The sequence below is a fragment of the Ursus americanus genome, chromosome 1 (genome assembly GCF_024610735.1).
Source record: "Ursus americanus isolate L20-20 chromosome 1, mUrsAme1.1.p, whole genome shotgun sequence".
Taxonomy (NCBI): domain Eukaryota; kingdom Metazoa; phylum Chordata; class Mammalia; order Carnivora; family Ursidae; genus Ursus; species Ursus americanus.
In genome coordinates, this window is record NC_142127.1 from 56565825 (window position 1) to 56584315 (window position 18491).

An 18491-nucleotide genomic window follows, 5' to 3' on the forward strand; every position below is an offset into this window, starting at 1 on the left:
TAGAAGGGAAAAGAGATTAGGAATTACAGTATTTCAGAATGAGCCCCTGTAAATTATCTGGACAGACTCCTCCTTTTACTGAAAAGAAACAATGAGGTGCTCACAGACTAGTTTGGGGTCACAAAGCTAGTTAACAGCAGGAGCAGGATTTCCTCCTCATCCTACCAGTAGTGCTGCCAAAGGCAACATATCTGGCTGGGTGGGTGAAGGGGTTGCACAAGAGGTAGTTTTCCCTTCTCTAATTTTGGGGATTTTTTTCACCTCACTGACTTCACTATTTCCCCTGAAATAGAATGAATGGAATAGGTAATTAAGATGTCATTAGGAATGGAAAGGCAGGGTTGGGAGGAGAAAGAATATTCTGGCATATTTCCTGACCTTGAGGATCAAAGTCATCCTAGCTATTTCTTTAGGGGAAGGGGTATGACGGGAGGAGAGGAGAAATCAAATATTCAGTTAACAAACATCAGCTCTTACCATTTGCCAGATACCTGGATAGACACTAACTGGATGAATCAGTCAAAGGGGATTGCTCTCAAAGAGCTTACAGTCTAGTGAGAAAAATCAACACAATCAAAACAAACCTGACCATCAGCATCTAATATTGCAGGCACCACAGAGGAAACAGAAGTGATATGAAAAGGTTATCAAGGAGTTTAGCACAGGTAGGATGAGAATGCAGGGCAGCTTTTGTGAAGTCATGGAGGATGCAGGAAAACAACTGCAGAACTCTGGCCAAGAGAGGACACGCTGGGATTGTTGCTGCCTTTCGTCTGTTAAATGAGATGACGTTCTGGCACATAATAGATACTCAAGGGTAATGAGCTTAAAAAGCCGGGGGGAAGGTGAGGTAATTATCCTCCCACCTTTTAAGTAGTCTAAAAACACTTACCTCTTCACAGACCTTTTTTCTTATATGTCTCCCTCCCCTGCCTATGGTCCCTCCTCAAATTACTTTACCAATAATGCCAAAAAGCGGACAGATTACAGGTTGCCAGGTTGCACGTCCACTCAACCCTGGAATTCCTCAAACGTTGTTTCTGGTGGCCGACCCTCCCGCATGTCACATACTTTGCTCTGGAGCAAGTGTGACGTCAAGGCCACTGCTGAACAGTATGAATCATTAGAAAGTTCTCTCTCATATTGAATTGAAATCTGCCTCCCTACAGTCCCACCCACTGGATCTAGTTGTGCCTGTTGGAACTTCAGAAAAATGAACCTTCTTCTTCGTCTACATGTCACCCCTTTGAGTGTTCGTGGGCAGCTTCCATGTCGGTTCAGAGCCCTCTTATCTTGCACCAGACGGTAAAGCACGTGCCTTGTCCTGTGGCTAAAGAAGGTTAAGCAATGGCAGCATGGCGGTGGGGGGCTCACAAAGTTCTGCTGTGTCTTTCCTCATACTAGGCTGCTTCAAGTGGCTTCTACCAGTGCTGAAATCATGTTCTTAGTGCACACTGTCCTATGGTCATCACGAGGCTTCACAGAAACAAAGAGGTGGGCTAGTCCGAGAGGCCTTTGGAGTAGTACAATCTTCTCAACTAAGCACAGGTCCCAGAGACTTAAAAATCCATCCCACGGAGGGCCTTTCCAACAAGCATCATTATTAGCCCTGTGGAACAGGTTTAAATGCTTTTCCTAATGTTAGAAAAATAAACTTGCCAGGCCACCAGTAATTATTTCTTGAAAAGATCCATAAAGTCTGACACTGCTATTCCCTCTATGCATAATTCCCTCTCACATTTAATTTGATTGGTGGTATCATTTTCCAGGTATCATTTGCCAGTCCCCCAACTCCACCGACCCCTGCTCTCTTTGGTCACCGGGGAGCCTTCCTTATTGTTGAAGAAAGAGGTTGACATCTAGGAGGACTGTGTCAGACTAAACACAGGGTTCTGTCAAAACACGAACTTGCAACGAGGAGATGCAAACTATTGACTTTTATGCCACCTTACCCTCAATCGATCTCTGAAATTTTAGAGATAAGGAGTTATTTAACAAGATAGAACACTATTGCTCAGATTTTAAAATAATCAATGACAAAGTTGTTCATAATATAATACTTCATCATTTTTAATGTCACTTTTGTTTGTTAGTTTATATAGGAATACACAAACATTCTCTAATTTACATTTTTACATGGGTCTGTTGAAGTACATGCCCTGGAGACAGAACTGTTACACAGACACAGTAATTTTCTTGCTATAATTCTTGATAATTCAGAAATAGGATTTCAAGAATTCAAATATTTCTAAAGTCTGGGTTGCCTTTCCCCCATGCCAGCCAAGAGTACATTATACTGTTCCTTTTTCCAAAGCACTTTAAGAGGAAGACAACAGATCTGAGAACCTGTGAAATTCTCGACAAATTTAAACCCTGCTTATGTAAGCTATACACAGGGAGGCAAGAAAGCCTTCAAGGATTTAAAAAGGCATAAGGGGTCTCTCTGCCAGGACGGCAGCAGTTTGAATGTGTGCCATCACATCTGTACGTTTGGCATAGTCATCTGGGTCTCTACTTGGCAGCTGTGGAAAAGAGAAGACAGGAAGAGCCCAGAGAGAAAGGAGCCTGTGTTTCCCATCATAAAACCACAAGGACAAGAGAAATGGCTGTTCGCAGGCTGCAGAGAAGGGAGAAGCCTGGAGACGCGAGAGGGAAAAGACACTGCTGACATTCAGGAGTCACGGTGGTCCCTGTCCTGGCCTTATGGTCACTGTAGTCGGTGTGGTCACCACAAGCACTGGAGTTGTGTGAAGCTCTGAGCCATGCGGGCAAAGCTAGCTCCACAGAGCACTGGAGAGAGAACTTCATCAAGGCACAGTCATCATTCGGGGAGCCAGGGAAAATCCTGGCTCTAAGACCTCACATCCCACCACTTCTTTTTTTTTTTTTTTTTTTTTTAATTTATTTGTTTGTTTGTTTTTGGTAGAGTTAGGTTTGGGCCCTGGAATCTGAATATCCCAAGTGAGCTCACGGGGACACTGAGGCAGGTGGCCAGTGGTCCCCATTGCTATGGAGAACCACGGTGTACTAAAACCTGTGGCTGAAGGCCACTGGGTAGTCAATGAGAGAACACAGCCGTGTTTTCTAGAATTTGCACATGACAGGTTCCACATGGGTGACTCAGAGCCACTTAAGGAAGGGGTGCCTGTGGTTAGTGCATCGTAGAGGAACTGAGCTTGGCCTCTTCAACCGAACTTTTACTAAGAAGCACAGTAACACTGATATGCATCCCGAGCTGAGAACAAATGCTAATCTAGGGAACTAGACTCAGTTTGGTCTGTGAATCAACTGGGATACTTACAAAATATTTTGATAAAATATTTAGATTACTGGGTCCTGCCTCAAGACCTGGTGAGTCAGAAAACTTCAAGGGTGAATTACAGAAATCTGCATTTTTTGCAAGCCCTCCAGGGATTCCTTTACATGCTAAAGTCCAGGAATCACTGTACCAGAGGCATTTTTAGGCTCCGCCTAGGACCACAAGCATGAGACACAAGGAGACGGTTATGCGAAAGAATAAGACTAATATTTTACCTTCCACATTCTCAGTCTTGATGATTTTATTCCTGTGGAAATGAGACTGACAATTAAGAACCATACATGCAGTAAGTAGGTATATGTATGGATTTCAACTCTTTGGTAATCTTGCATTTAGTTTACCAATTATGGTTTCTTTGTTTTTTTGTGGGGTTTTTTTGTTTGTTAGTTCATTTGTGGGGTTTTTTTTTTTTTTGCTAATTATTTTGTTGTCTAAATTCCAACTTTGAAAATCCAATGCATGTGTTAAAATAAATGCCTGTGAACCCAGGAGGATTCAGGTAACTATTCAACTGCAATTCAAATGCCCAAGAAGAGACTGTCCTTGAATGAGTCCACTCAGTCACAGACTCTGGTACCATGAGCTGGCTCCTATATCTAGATCATTCTGATTTGGGTCACTTCCAAACATTCCAGGTTTATACATGAGTACCAAGTTCATGAAGCACATTCATGCAGATGCTACATCTTAAACCACTTGGTCTTTTCAAAAATCCTACAGCCTGTATTATGTATTTTGTTATTAAAAATCTGTCTGTACTTCACATGGCTACAAATTGTCTAGAGTCCTTGTAGGGCTTACAATTCCACACCTCTATTCTCTCTTTCATTTCACTGTTCTCCTAAAGTAAACAAGGAAATATAGAGGAGAAAATAATATATATTTGGAAAATACAAAGTAAGTTTCAAACTCAAGGTGCAAAACTTAAGAGTTGCACAAGTTCTCTTGGCAATGAAATCAATGTATCCGTGACATATTTGGTATTAATTATTTAATTGTATCATGTATAATAATGGCTACTTTATGAGTACTGGACTTCGATAAGTGCTAAGAACTTTGTTAAGTATGTTATATGTACTTGTTTTTTCAGACAACAATCGCATGAAAATTTCTCTCATTGTCTCTTAGACTTGGGAAACTAAGGCACAAAGAGGTTGAGTAACTTGGTCAAAGTCACACAGCTAATAAGTGGAAGAGCTGAAATCTGCATCCACAAAGTTTGACTCCAGAGCCTGAATTCAACCGTTAGGCTATACTTCTTTCCATCTCCAACAGTGTAACATATGCAGGTAATCAGATATGTGAGATGCAGATAATGATTAAATATAATCATCAGCATTTCCAGGTATTATGTAAGACTGTGTACAATGACCAATTCATTAAAATAAAAACATATATATAATCAAAATGCCTGTATTTATATAGATGTGTATTTTTTATACACAAACAGTGGCATTTTGTGCTTCGTATTCTTACTTTGAGCATTATATTTTAGGTAAAACTAAGGTAACACCTCTCTTTCTAATTCTGTGAGGTACAGTTTTCCCACCTCTAACATATCAATTCTAAGGACATCACAGGGTCTAAGTAATTGCTACGTAAAGTTTTAATTTCAGTCTTTGTACCAACAGAACTTTTCTATCCTTATTTGTAATGTCTAATTTCCCTAGGCTCAAATGTTAAATAGTCTAGATTCTCTGGTCTCATTTCTTCAGTTTATCAATGAGGATTTCGCACAAAGAGCGCTTTTTGCCCTAAAGACTGAATAGTCATTTTTATATCCTTAACTCATACTTCACAGAAATAGCAATCTATTAAGCCTGAGATTAATCAGAATCTGAACCCTGGTTTGCAACCAGTATAGACCAAGAATCCAGGCCTCTAGACTCTGGAAACCTTACATAATGGACTAACCATCAGACTGATCACTTTAACCAATACACATTAAAAATCACGGCTCTCTGTAGAATTTGACACAATTTTAACACAAGTATATTAAAGCAAAGATTGAAAAAAGAATTAGCTAAACATCTCTCACAATGGACCTTTTCTTAGTTGTAACTCAAAGGTTCTTTTTAAAATGTCACAGTATCTTCTTAATTGTGTTATTTAAAAAGTACATGTCACAATATGGAAAACAAACCTTAGAAAAGTTTAATCATTTTAACTGAAAAATACTTTTCCTGATCAATACTTTTCCTAATTTTTGAAAAAGTAAATAATGCAGAAATGAAACAGTTTATTCTAACAGAAAAAGGTGAGAAGTCCCCACGGGTCTTTCTTTTACACCCAAAGGCCATCACCATAACAACCCCTGAGACACCTAGGCCAGGTCCACTGGAATTACTGAGCACCCTTTTACCTGTTTTCAGATGTATAGAGAAAAAAAAAAAAAGGGATGTGGGTCCTCAGTTAACATGGGTTATATCCATTTACCCAATCTTTGCTTTTGCTGATATGATGCTAGCTTTATTACATAATGGCTATTCTAGAATCTCAGCCAAAAAAGAGAAGAAAAAGTTGATTTAGCTTTAGCCTGAATAGGACAGGATATCTCTCTGTGTGTGCTTTTTAATTTTTAAGTTCCATTTCCCGTTATAAACTCAGAAATATAAACGCCTAACACATTTATATTTATTTCCAAAATAAAATGCTCTCTTAGACCCATGAATTTCCACCCTTTCTATTTGTTAATGATAGAACTGTCTTTATTAAAGAGCAAAGTCATTTTTCATGACGTAGGTATGAAAGCCTGGTCATCTTTTTGTATCAGTTTATATGTGTTTTAATGTATCTCTGGTATTTATGAGATCATAGAGTTGATGTGGCACCAAATGGATCAAAAATGAAAGGGTGATTGGTTTTTATTAATATATATGCCCTCTTCTGTACTTTTTCACTGACTTCTGAAAAATATGCTCATAAATTTCTTCTCAAAGTGATTATACTATGCAGAATATCTTGAAACTGAACAGGGGGTGAGGAGAGCAGTAGGTCTAAGGTGAAATGATCCTTAAGTAATTTAGTGATTTAAATTGTGATGGTACGAATATCAGGATAAACAACCACTACTGTTCCTTCAACAACCACACTATGCACGATATTCCAAGGATGGCTCCCATGTAGCCTCACAATAACCAAGTCAACCCATTTCACATTCAAAGAAACTGAGGCCCCAAGAAGTGAGGTAACCTCCCGAAGCTCTCAAAGTTGGTGAGTAGCAAAGTCAGGGTTTGACTCAGCATAGTACTATGCTCTTAACCATTCTTCTACACTGCCTTTACAGACCAGAGACTGCAGTTCTCCACCCATGCTGGAAATCAGAACCACTTGGGGAGATTGCAAAAATGCAGATAAATTAAATCATTCCCCTGAAATGAGCTAAAAAATCACTATTTTTTGTAAGCTCCTGAATTGATTTCAGTGTGAATCCAGGGTTGAAAACAACCGGATTTGCAAATGCCAAGGTATAGTTGTTGGGTTTTTTCCTTAAGAAACAGGAGTCTCTGAGCAGTGCAAGAACAAAAGTTCAAATTATCTAGAACAGAAACATTCGCTGAGGACAAACGCCAGCACCACAATCATCACATGACCCTTGTTTCCTCCCCCAACCTGCTCCTCCTGCCCCCTGTGAAGCCCTCACGTGGAGTCCTAGTGCTGAAGGAGACCCCGGGAGCTGTGTAATCCACAACTTCCATCTGCAAGTGAAGAGACCAGAAAGAAACAATTTTGCCCAATATCTCGTGCTCACAGTAAAGGCAGAATAAGAACTGGAGTCTCCTGCCCCCTATTTCGGTGCTCCTTTCACAGAAAAATTTTGGAAGCAATAGGAAAACAGTTGGGGCAGGGAGTCAGCCAAGGCATCTGAAGAGAATTTTAAGAACCAGAGAGAGCACAGGAAAGAAAAAGAATCATAGCAGAGTGAACAAGGAGAACCACCACAATCTGAATATAATGGGAAAATGAGAAGCAATATACAACAAAGAAATAAAACTGGCCAGAGAAAAAGACAAGACGGAGAACTAGCCATTGCAACACTGTATCAGCAAAGTAAGGAAAACTTTCAAGGTCACCACCATATCTTCCATTCAGGCATGTCGAGGCCTTAAATACTTTCAGAATAGAAAGTAATATGGAAGCAACACTAGCTGGAGGAAGATCACCAGACAGAGAGGCAGGGGCTGCCAGAAACTCCCCAAACTGTGAAATATCATCTACCTTCTTGCTCAAGTTCAAAGATCAGCTATTTCAACAACAGCTGGGAACACCTTAGCAAAGCAGTACCTCTGGCCCCATCCCAGACCTGCTAAACCAGACTCTGCACTTTAATAAAATCTCCTCAAGATTTAGATACATATTCAAATTCGAGAAGCACTGGCTCTACTGTAAGAGCCAGGCTGAGTCGTGAAAACAAGTAGCTATCACAGGCAGAAGTGGAGACTAGAGAACTAGGCAGAATTCAGTCTAATTAAATTACTTGTTGATGTCCCACGATCTGCCAGGCCCTCAGCCGGGAATTTCAGGAAATGAAGGCCTGAGGATAGGCATGGTTAGCCCGGTGCCCTTAGGGGAGAATGCAGAAAGCACGTATATATAAGGACAATGACCTGTGCTCCAAGAAGAGGCCAAGTGAAGTGTTCCAGGGTTTGGAGGAGCAGAAGCTGGAGTTCAGAGACGCATGGAGCAACTGCGCTGACTCTCTGGCAGGTAGGAATGGTTATGGGGAAGTGGGAGGGCCTATTCTAGGCAGAGGGAACAGCATAGGCAAAGGTGCAGAACTCAGAAGCCTGCTGCTGTGTGTTGAGGGAACACTGCCTTCTGCCTAGAGCCGTGCTTTCATATTGTTTCAAGGAGACTCAGGACTCTGTGATGATACCTCAGAGACTACGAAGGGTGGGGATGGGAGGTCAGTGGGGTTGCTGGGGCCCATAGGATTACATTTTAACAGTGGATTCCACCATTGACAAATAAAATGTGCAGCATAGCATTGAGCTAATACACAACACACTTCTGAAAGTATCACCTACAGCCGTGCCTGGCATGCAGCAGGCACTCAAATATTCATAGAATAAATGAGTGAATGAACGAATGAGTGCATGAATCTATGAGGTCAAAGTAAAAAGGTAGAGCCACTTTTGACCTGGACTGCAAAGGGTCTTAAAATGTCAGAGATGAGGTTTCTATGTTATTTGGTAGGGCACTGGAGAAAAGTTTGTTAGACAGTGACTGAGCTTGGCTCCGCTTTAAGAAGCTTATTCTGCAAACCAACTGTAAAATGGATTGGAAGTGAGAGAGACTGGATCTGGGAAACTAGTCAGGACGACATCACAGTAGTCTCTAGAAAGAGTTAAGAGTCTGAAGAAAGACCTTCCCTGTGGGAATAAGAAGGTGGAGAAGCCGGGATCATAAGACGTCAGGTAGAGATGGAGTCCATGGGATTTATCTGTGAATTATATTTGGAAAGCAATGATTTTGGAAGGTCCTGGGTGACTGAGAGAAATACAGAAATTGACAGAGCCACCCCTTTTCATGTAAGAAGAAAATGTCGATTAGAGTTGAAACCTGTTTAAGGCACTTGAAAGGAATATAGAGGCATCTAGCAGATGATTCAAACTGTCAGTATAAAATTTAGGAGGGAGGGGTGCCTGGGTGGCACAGCGGTTAAGCATCTGCCTTCGGCTCAGGGCGTGATCCCGGCGTTATGGGATCGAGCCCCACAGCAGGCTCCTCCGCTAGGAGCCTGCTTCTTCCTCTCCCACTCCCCCTGCTTGTGTTCCCTCTCTCGCTGGCTATCTCTATCTCTGTCAAATAAATAAATAAAATCTTTAAAAAGAAAAACATTTAGGAGGGAAAGCAGAGATAGGAATACCACTTTGGGAAAATAATCTAGCACTAATAAAAGGACATCACTCAATAAAAAGTAATATGCAAAAAGGAGATCATCTATAAAGCAAAGAGGATCAAGAGAAAACTGCAGAAAAAAATGAAAAAGCAAAGGTAGGATGAAAAGGCGATATTGAGACACACAGGAACAGAGATGGGACTGGAAGAGATGGCAAAATAGAGATGGTGAAATGGTGTGTGGGGGGATTACAATAAAAACACAGAAGTAAAAAGCAGTGGGAAACTGGGACAAACACGCTCATTGTTCTTTAGATCTTGGAAGACACGGGATCTTATAGGAACAGCAGAAAGCCAATTTTGCTCTTTACTTCTGTGAGCAAAGATTTTCATAAATGAAGCAATTACTCCCGTGAGAAGTAAACTAATTGTTCATAAATTGTTGCTATTAAAAATCACGCAATGATATCCTCAAACTCGGCTGGAAGAAAAAAAATCTAAAGTGAGAAGAGGCAGTTGAGGGATTTAAAATTCTTCTCTCTTCCATGGTGGGAGCTCCACACAGCATTATTGTACGTAGACAGTTTACCTTTTGGAGGTGTGTTTGTTTGCATTTTTTTTTTCTCTCACTCAGCCAGGTCATTAACCTGAGAAAAAGAGTGCTGAGAACACCTGATACGCCTTTATAAATCCTCATACAACAGTTAACACTTGGTAAAGCTACCCTCTAACTGCTGACAGGTCTCTCTAATTGGCCATGTTTGGGTGACAAGTACTAATGACAGTTCCTTCTCTGGTTTGATGGCAGAGGAGACACTTCCCTTGGTTTCCTTTCTGCCTCAGTTCAAGAAGGACACATTAAGTTCACTGTTCTCTTTTGCTCTGTGAATCTATATATTTGGTGAAATGCTATAAAATATCAACATTCTTTTCTTTAATATAGATGCTGCTTAGTGGTTAAACGCCTATAAAGACATCATTACTTATGTAATGTAAAATAATATAATGCAAATGAAGTACATAAGGAATTATGCTGCAAAACATTCCAGGGAGGGCAGTAAGTTTTCCTTTGTTAGGAGAATTCACCTTCTCAAAAGCATTTTACTACAAATGCATCCAAGAGAGGTCAAGGAGATCTACAAGAATAGCTATTTGATTTGTGGTTTTCATTCCAAGCTTCCTCAAATCACTTTTGGAAATGAGTAGCAGTGTGAATTATAAATCCACAAATATTTGATTTATGGGGATAGAGAGAATCTGAAATACAACCAACACTTTTGAGTAAATAAACATTTTTTTTCCACCTTAAAAGCCTCAAGTAACAAGAGAACTTCCAATGCAGCATTTGCATTCTAAGGGCATTTATCTATTACAGGGAAGGGGCAGCACATACTCAATGCACAGATGGCATCAAAATAAGATGAAAGGACTATGAAAACTGGTGAAATAGGGTCCTGAAATATTTAAGGGAGCTCTTTCAAGCCAAAACCTTGAACTTTATCTGAGATGTAGCTTATTGACTTTATGAAAAGCCTTCTTTTTAATTTGATAAATGCATTTTCTACTGCTTCATGCATTGCTCTGAGGCTGCCAGTCTCCAAGCTTGAGGCTGGACCCTATATAACACAAATGTTTTATTTCTTCTATTTGCATCGTTTGCTACATCTTAACAAAGTTTGCATTCACCTTGGTGTGATGCTCCTGAGCAAAGCAAAACCAAAAAGAAATGCGAACCACATCTCTGTATGAGAATAAAGAAAATGAAGATGACGTTTCCTAATCCAAGAACTCCTGAGAGCATTCCAAAACTGTGTTTATTTTGTAGTCATGGGGGCCGAGGGCTTGATGGCAATTTATTTTCCTTGAAGGACTACAACACTCCCCCATCCAGGTTCACCATAAAAACTGTTTGTCCTCCAGAGCCTGGGGAAACATTTGGGGAAGCATCGTCCTGCCAGCTCTCCCTTCTTCCCCCATGGGCCCCCGCAAATAACAGTGGCGAAGCAGATGGTCCTCCCCCTCCCCTTCTTGTCCCTTCCGCAGTCCCACAGTGTCCTCCCATCTTGCACTGACACCCTCACCCAGCGCCCCCGCCCCCACCCCAGGCCCCCAGCAAGTGCAAACTTTGGGGACCTTCTTTCTGCCTCACCGCCCCCGTTTCACCTTCTTTCAGCTGCAGAACTCTCTCAGAACCCCAAGTTTCGACTTCTGTCTTCCTCCCACATCTCCCCAAACTACCCATTTCTCTGTAATGAAGAGAGAGACACCGAGCCCCAAACTTCCCAGCCCAGGTGACGGAGGCACTGCGGCTAACCACAGAGGGGCACTCTCCCTGTCCTCTTCCCTTCTCCAACCTCCCCTCCGTCCTTGGGAATCGGAGCCCGGGAGCCCACACTGGGGACTCCTTCACTCCTTTGGCTTCCGCGACCTACTCCTAACTCCAGGGGCTCACAGGAGCCTCACGCCACAGTCCGGGCAAGCGGCGGCTAGGCGTCCTCCTCTACAAGTGGGACCGCCGGACAAAGTGCAAACTCCAGTGGGAGGGGGCTCCCGGCCATTCCCTCGGGTGGCGCGCCCCGGGGTCGGCTCGCCGAGAGGAGACGGGCGGGCTGGGGCGGGAAGGCGGCGCGGGTCCCGGGGGCGCCGGGCTGGGCTGGGCGCCCGGAGCTTACCTCGGCGCGCGGGCCGCTGGCGCGTGGGGGCAGTGGCTCCTCCAGCCGGGAAGCTGTTGCTCGCGCTCCGGCGGCTGCGGCGGTCCCGCCGGGGCTGCGCTGGGGCTCCGCGCAGACGCTCTCCCGCTATCTGCTGCAGCCGGGGCGGTGGCGGCGGCGGCGGCGCCGGCGGCAGCTCGGCCCGGCGCGGCCCCGGAACTGTCCAACTCTGGCGGGCGCGGGGCTGAAGCTCCCGGCGGCGGCCCCAGCGCTGAGCGCCTGCGCACCCTGCCTCGCCCAGGTGAGGGGCGTGTGCCTGGAGCCCGCGGGGCGCGCCCGGCCCGGGGCTGCGCTCGGGCCCGGCCCTCTGGCCCCGCTCACGACCCCGGGGTTTGGACCCGCCGACGCCACTGCCGCGCGCCGAAGCTGGTGACGGTTTACCAGGCAGGGACTGGCGAGGCACACACACTAGGGCGAATGAGGCGGGACCGTTCGGGGGCCCGTTGCCACTGCAGAGTCTCCCGCAGCATCGCCGCCTATAAATCCCGCCTTTCCAGGCGTGCGCGCACTGCGAGGGTGAGGAGGCTCCGTCCGGACCCGGGCTCCGCGAGGTGCTCGGCCTCGGGGCTCAAGCCCCAGCAAGAATTCTTGGCAACGGCCGAAGTCCCAAAACCGGGATGCCAAGCGGCGCGGTGGGGCGGATCTGTCAAATATTAGTCAAGCCAGAGTGAAACTCTCTTCTTGGAGATCGTCAAACCAACTATTTGTTTTTCCTCTTTGACCGGCTCTCGGCACGAAGACCACACCGAGCAGCCTGGGCATTTTTGGCGGAGCCGGGAAGGCCCCGCAGCGCTGAAAGCATCGCAGCCACGCGGCGGATCGCGGATCGGAAAGGCTTGCGGGTGGGGGGGCTTCTGCTCCTCTGGTTTTCTTTACGTGTTTATTTAAGTTTTCAAAACTAAAACATGTCATTGGTTACCCCGATGTGGGGCATCTGCTGAAAGTAGTGCAAACAGCCAAGGTGCTGGGTTCTGAAAGGGAGAGCGCTTGGAAAGAAAACATTTAAGGGGAAAGGAAAAATAATTTTAGAAGAGCAGTTTTCTGAGATTACTTCTTTGGCTGGAGAAGTTCAGGAGTAATAACTGACAAGAGAGCTGTGTTATATAGCAGATTTTTTTTTGACCAAATGATTTTAAAATATTATTCTTTGGTTTTCTTCTCAGATGATTGACACTAACTCCATCAATAATTAAGCCCGCAGCTGTTAATGTCTTGGCATAATCGTCCAGAGTAAAATATCTTAGCGTCCAGCCAAAGCCAATGCTGCTCTCCAGGGTGGGTTTGAGATTTGACAAGCACCGGCACAGCCTCCTAGAGCTTTCTAAAGGAGCAGGTTGTGTTTATTACCCGCTTTGGAATTTAGGGTTATTGCACCAGCACACCTGAGCTACCGGGATGAGAAGGAGCATCAATCTGACAGTTTTTATATGTTTAGAATTCTAAATATCTTCATATCCAGGTATGCATTCTCATTCATGACTAAGGATGGACACTTATTGGTATGTTTATTCTTAAAACTGTTCCCTATTTGGAATTGCTATATACAGGAAGCCAGCACCAAAATTAAATCATTAGAACCCACATATCATGGACTATGATAATTGCTTAAGTTAGCTTTTACAAAATTATGGCTTTAAGGTCTCCTCCCATCAGTGAAAGTTATACCGAAAACAAGCCTTTCATGAGTCCCTGACAGTCAGTAAGGTGGGGTTCTGGCAGACTGGGACAGGCAGGAAATTCCAGAGGCAAAAGCCTTCCTTGAGAAAAACACCCGGCTTCCAGTGCCCTGCACTTCAGAATTGGGAACAGTGTGGTTGCTAATGAACTCAGATAAGCTAGCTAAGGTACAGGGAAAAGGGACAGGGGCCCTTAAAGCCTGAAGTCAACACCTTGGATTGCACTTGGAGGCAAGTGAGTAACCTCTGCCGAGTGGAACACCTGTGAGAAGTGTTCTCTGTGGCTTGCACAATTTAGCAGCATGTGCATTTTTTATGCCCTGCAAACTGCCAACTATATCCTTCTCTCCTCCCTGTCTATTTTTAATCACCTATAGCGGAGACTTATGGTGGAGAACAATTTGAGGGCTACATTTTCTAACAACAGCTGAAAGAAGCATAAAATACATGCAGACAACTCCCAATTTTTTTACCTGTGACATAACTAAGAACTGTGCCTTCGTGTCCTTAGCCAAGATAGGATTAGAGTCTCTGGAGACGGAAGCACTGCAACAATGGCCATGCCTCCCTTCTAAATATACTGCTACATGGAAACAACAGTAAGAGAAAAAAACACAAAATTTCAATATATAGAAACAACAGCTTCTCTCTAGATTTTCTGGCAGCAGATGTGTGCTTATTGGATACATTGGCATTGCCAGTGCCTTTCCAATGGTATCTGATATGGGAGGTCCTCCTGTCCTCAAAGTCTTGCACCATCATTTTCCTAGAACCATCATTACTCATTCCTGGCAATGATGGTGTAAGCCAACTCAGAGAACTATTAGCTGTAGGCGGAGGGTGGGGGGGCTGGGAGGACTGTCAGGATCACAGCAACACAGAGGGATGGGCAGCAAGAAGAGGTCCCTAAACAGTGAGGCAGAATGTAACAGAAATATTAATTTAAGCCTTTTTCCTACTAAGTGTGATTACGAGGTGTGTGGTGCTTTGGTTCCTAAATGTTGATGAACTTGGGCAGACAAACTCCTTTTAACTATGTCCACATATGGAACACCTGGCTGGCTCAGTCACTAGAACACGTGACTCTTGATCTCGGGCTCATGGATTCAAATCCCATGGTGGGTGTAGAGATTACTTTAAAAAAAAAGAAAAAGAAAACTAAACTAAACTATGTCCACATAGTCAGCCTACTCGCTGGATAAAGAGCTTGGGGATAAGAACGACATCAACCAACTGGAAGATTTCATAAATCACTGAGTTTTACTCAGTAAGAAATGGGTAAAAGTTTCCACAAACAGGATGTTATAAGCCAAGGCCCTATAGCTATTTTAAATTGCTTTGTAGCCATCAGCAACATTCTGGGCTCAGGGCTGAGGGCCATATTTTGAAACCATTCTTGCAGTGGAAGAAAACTGAACTAGAATAGAAAATTCAGATTCTGATTTCAGCCGTCACCTTTCAGCCTGGAGAAGTCGGTTTCTTCATCTGTAAGACAGGACGAGTATATCAGCCTTGTCTCAGTGCGTCACTGTGAGGGTCACAAGGCAACAGCATAGGGAACACTTCGAAAACTGTATGGGAACACAGATACCACTCCTTGCTAATTGTGTTGCTCATGTTTTGCTCCTCTGCCATTGCTTACCAAGTATCCTGCAAACTTTCCCTCAGAATATCCTCTAGCTCCTGTTTAGTTTTTTAATAATCTCCACTATGATTCTTTCCTTACAAACTCTTTCCGGTGACTCCAGTACCATGGGGTGTGGAAAGCAAACGTTCTAGTGTTGGATAAGCAGGGCTTGAGCCCCATTCCCTCTAAACTTCAGTGTCCCCATCTGTAGTATGGGAAAATAAATACCCTGTCTTTGTAGGGTTATCCTGAGGAGCAAAGCAAATAGGAAAATATTTTTGCAAACTGTACAATATCTGAAAAATGTCCATTGTAATTTACTTCAACAACTATTTAGAAAAGAAATAGTTTTATCTCCGTATTGGGCAATAAGGTCTAAAGTGTCTTAGAAATACAGCAACGGGGCGCCTGGGTGGCACAGCGGTTAAGCGTCTGCCTTCGGCTCAGGGCGTGATCCTGGCATTATGGGATCGAGCCCCACATCAGGCTCCTCCGCTAGGAGCCTGCTTCTTCCTCTCCCACTCCCCCTGCTTGTGTTCCCTCTCTCGCTGGCTGTCTCTATCTCTGTCGAATGAATAAATAAAATCTTTAAAAAAAAAAAAAAGAAAGAAATACAGCAACAACAAAAAAACTGTATCTGGGACTTTCAGAACAACTTAGAACTAGATAAAAGATGGTAAACCTTGTTTTAATAGGCAACTAAATTATATTTGTTTACAAGTACACCTGAATATTACAAATACCAGAAAATCTTTTATTTCAACTTCCACATACTATGAGAAATTAATGGAATAGTTGTTTTAGTTGATATTTGTTTTGTTTTTTTAAACTCATATCTCATTGTGTCATTGTGCCCTACTTGTGGGAAGCACACCCTATTCTTTGCTTTTTTTTTTTTCCCTATTGAAATATCATTGACAAATGTTACATTTAGTTGCAGGTATACTACATAGTGATTTGACAGGTCTATACGTTATGCTATGCTCATCACGAGCGTAGCGACCGTCTGTCACCATACAATGGTATTACAACACCATGGACTATGTTCTCTGTTCTGTACATTTCATCCCTGTGACTTACTCATTCCACAACAGAAACCTGTATCTCCCACTCCCCTTCAGCCACTTTGCCCATCCCTCTGCTTCCCTCTCCTCAGCAACCATCAGTTTGTTCTCTGTATTTATAGATCTGTTTCTCCTTTTCGTTTGTTTGTTCATTTGTTGTGTTTGTTCATTTGTATTGTTTTTTAGATTCCACATATAAGTGAAATCATATGGTATTCATCTTTCTCTGATTTATTTCACTTAACATAATACCCTCTGGGTCCATCCATGCTGTAGTGAAATTTGTTCTTAAAAGCCCCAACTCGGGTTCAGCAAATGTATATTTCTTCAAAGCCATGATAATAATTATTTTAAGGATGTCTGCCTACTCAAGATGGATAACAGCTGAAACACAAATGTTGAGGTTTTTTGATCAGGTGATTTTCATATTTTCTCATGTTTGATGAAAAAATAATGGAATAGATAGATCTTTAAAGCCAATGAGTTGGCTTTATGTAGAAATTCCCAATTGGACCTAGACATTTATATCTAAAAAAAAAAAAATCAATAAAAAAAGTGTAAGAAGTTTGTTTTGAGGGGAAATCATAAGGTGATTTCTGAGCTATCAATTTGTGATTTACATTTGTCTCATTCTTTTTAAAGATTTTATTTATTTATTCGACAGAGATAGAGACAGCCAGCAAGAGAGGGAACACAAGCAGAGGGAGTGGGAGAGGAAGAAGCAGGCTCATAGCAGAGGAGCCTGATGTGGGGCTCGATCCCGTAACGCCAGGATCACGCCCTGAGCTGAAGGCAGATGCTTAACCGCTGTGCCACCCAGGCGCCCCATATTTGTCTCATTTTTAAACCCAATGGTATCTTTTAAATCTAACTGGAGTTTCTCCTTTTGGAAGGAGAAGAGATATAAAACCCATTGCTAAATCTCAGTCTTACTCGAGGAGCTGTGCTAGTCTTTTTTTTATTTTTTTTTCTCCTTGTCTTAGGGGATTGTTGTTATATGAATCACTAGTGTTCTGTGAAAAAGAATTGCCCTCTTTGCCTGCAATTATTTTTTAACTGGAGATTGAGTTGTTTCCTTTTATCTTCTTATTTTCTTTGAATACTCGTAGCAGAGAAGGGTCATGCATTTGAATTCCTTGCTAAGTAATATGTCATCCCCTTTTTCATTGAACACATTATGATTTCTTTATCTTGATATTTGAAAATTAATTATTCAAGTATTTTTCCCAAGTGTGACCAAGATCCACTTGCTTTCACCCTTCCCTCATAAAAATTTATGTTGTTGAGATTAAGTGGAATTGGTGCTTTGCCGTCATTGTGCCCCCCCTTGCAAGGCAATAATATCTTTTGTGTCCAGAGGTGATCGATATTGTAAAACGTATTCCTTCTAGACCCTATCCCTGTCTTTGCAGTAATAACTGTGCCTCTTCTAATGTCTCTGTCCCTTTGAAACTTAATCCAGCACCGCCTTGGGCCCCAAAGCGATGGTTATACCAACTTCATGATCTCCCCAAATCCTTTCCTGATTAGATTACAAGGTGATTACCCTGGTTAGCACGTTTTCCCCTGTTTGGCTCTTTGCTCGGAGATAGATATAAAAATTAATCTTTTTTGAACTGCATCTGCAATCTTGGTTTCCTTCCACTTTTTCTCAATCTATAGATGTGGTAATACTCCTTTCACAAAAGTTGCTTTACTTCTGACGCTCGGTTCTTCAGGTCTCTCCCCTGTGCACTTACCTCTCAACTGCCTGGGAACTAGGGAACCTCCCAAATGACGAGAACCTTTTGATTTAAAATTATAGTTTTAAGAAGGTTTTTCCTTGTAACCTATGTAATAATTTCAGAGAAATTACTAGTGTTGAACTTGGTGTGTTAAATAATTTTTAAAAAGCTTCGGTGTCTGAATAGCTGACACTATAGTCCTTATCGAGGACCGCTGTGTCCCACATACTGTACATGCATCATCTTGGTTATCGTCAGAGAATCCTATGAGGGAGAAATAATTAATCCCATTTTTCGAAGGGGGAAAGTGAGAATCAGTAAGTTCGTGATATGCCCAAGGTCACAAATTGGCAGAGCCAAAATTCCAACTCAAGTTTATCTTATCTTTAAAAAGTTCCTTATATGCTGCTTTTTGAGAATAACCAAAAGGATTGATGTGACTATAAGTTCCACGAAGACTCGGAATCACATCCTACTTGATCTTTAGTCCCCTATAATACCTAATATGTAGTCCCTTACGAAGAGTAGT

General features: G+C 42.7%; 1 protein-coding gene across 1 annotated transcript in view; it reads right to left on the minus strand.

Moving 5' to 3' along the window:
- The window catches only part of LOC148110770 (uncharacterized), an 82169-nt gene extending 69386 nt beyond the window's left edge, over nt 1–12783 (minus strand). The window contains exons 1-2 of the mRNA XM_087867915.1: nt 12573–12783; nt 11833–12438 (exon numbers count right to left, since the gene is read on the minus strand). Of these exons, the coding sequence (XP_087724041.1) occupies nt 11833–12438; nt 12573–12783 (817 nt within the window). The remainder of the gene's footprint in view (nt 1–11832; nt 12439–12572) is intronic.
- Nucleotides 12784–18491: the final 5708 nt, after the last annotated feature.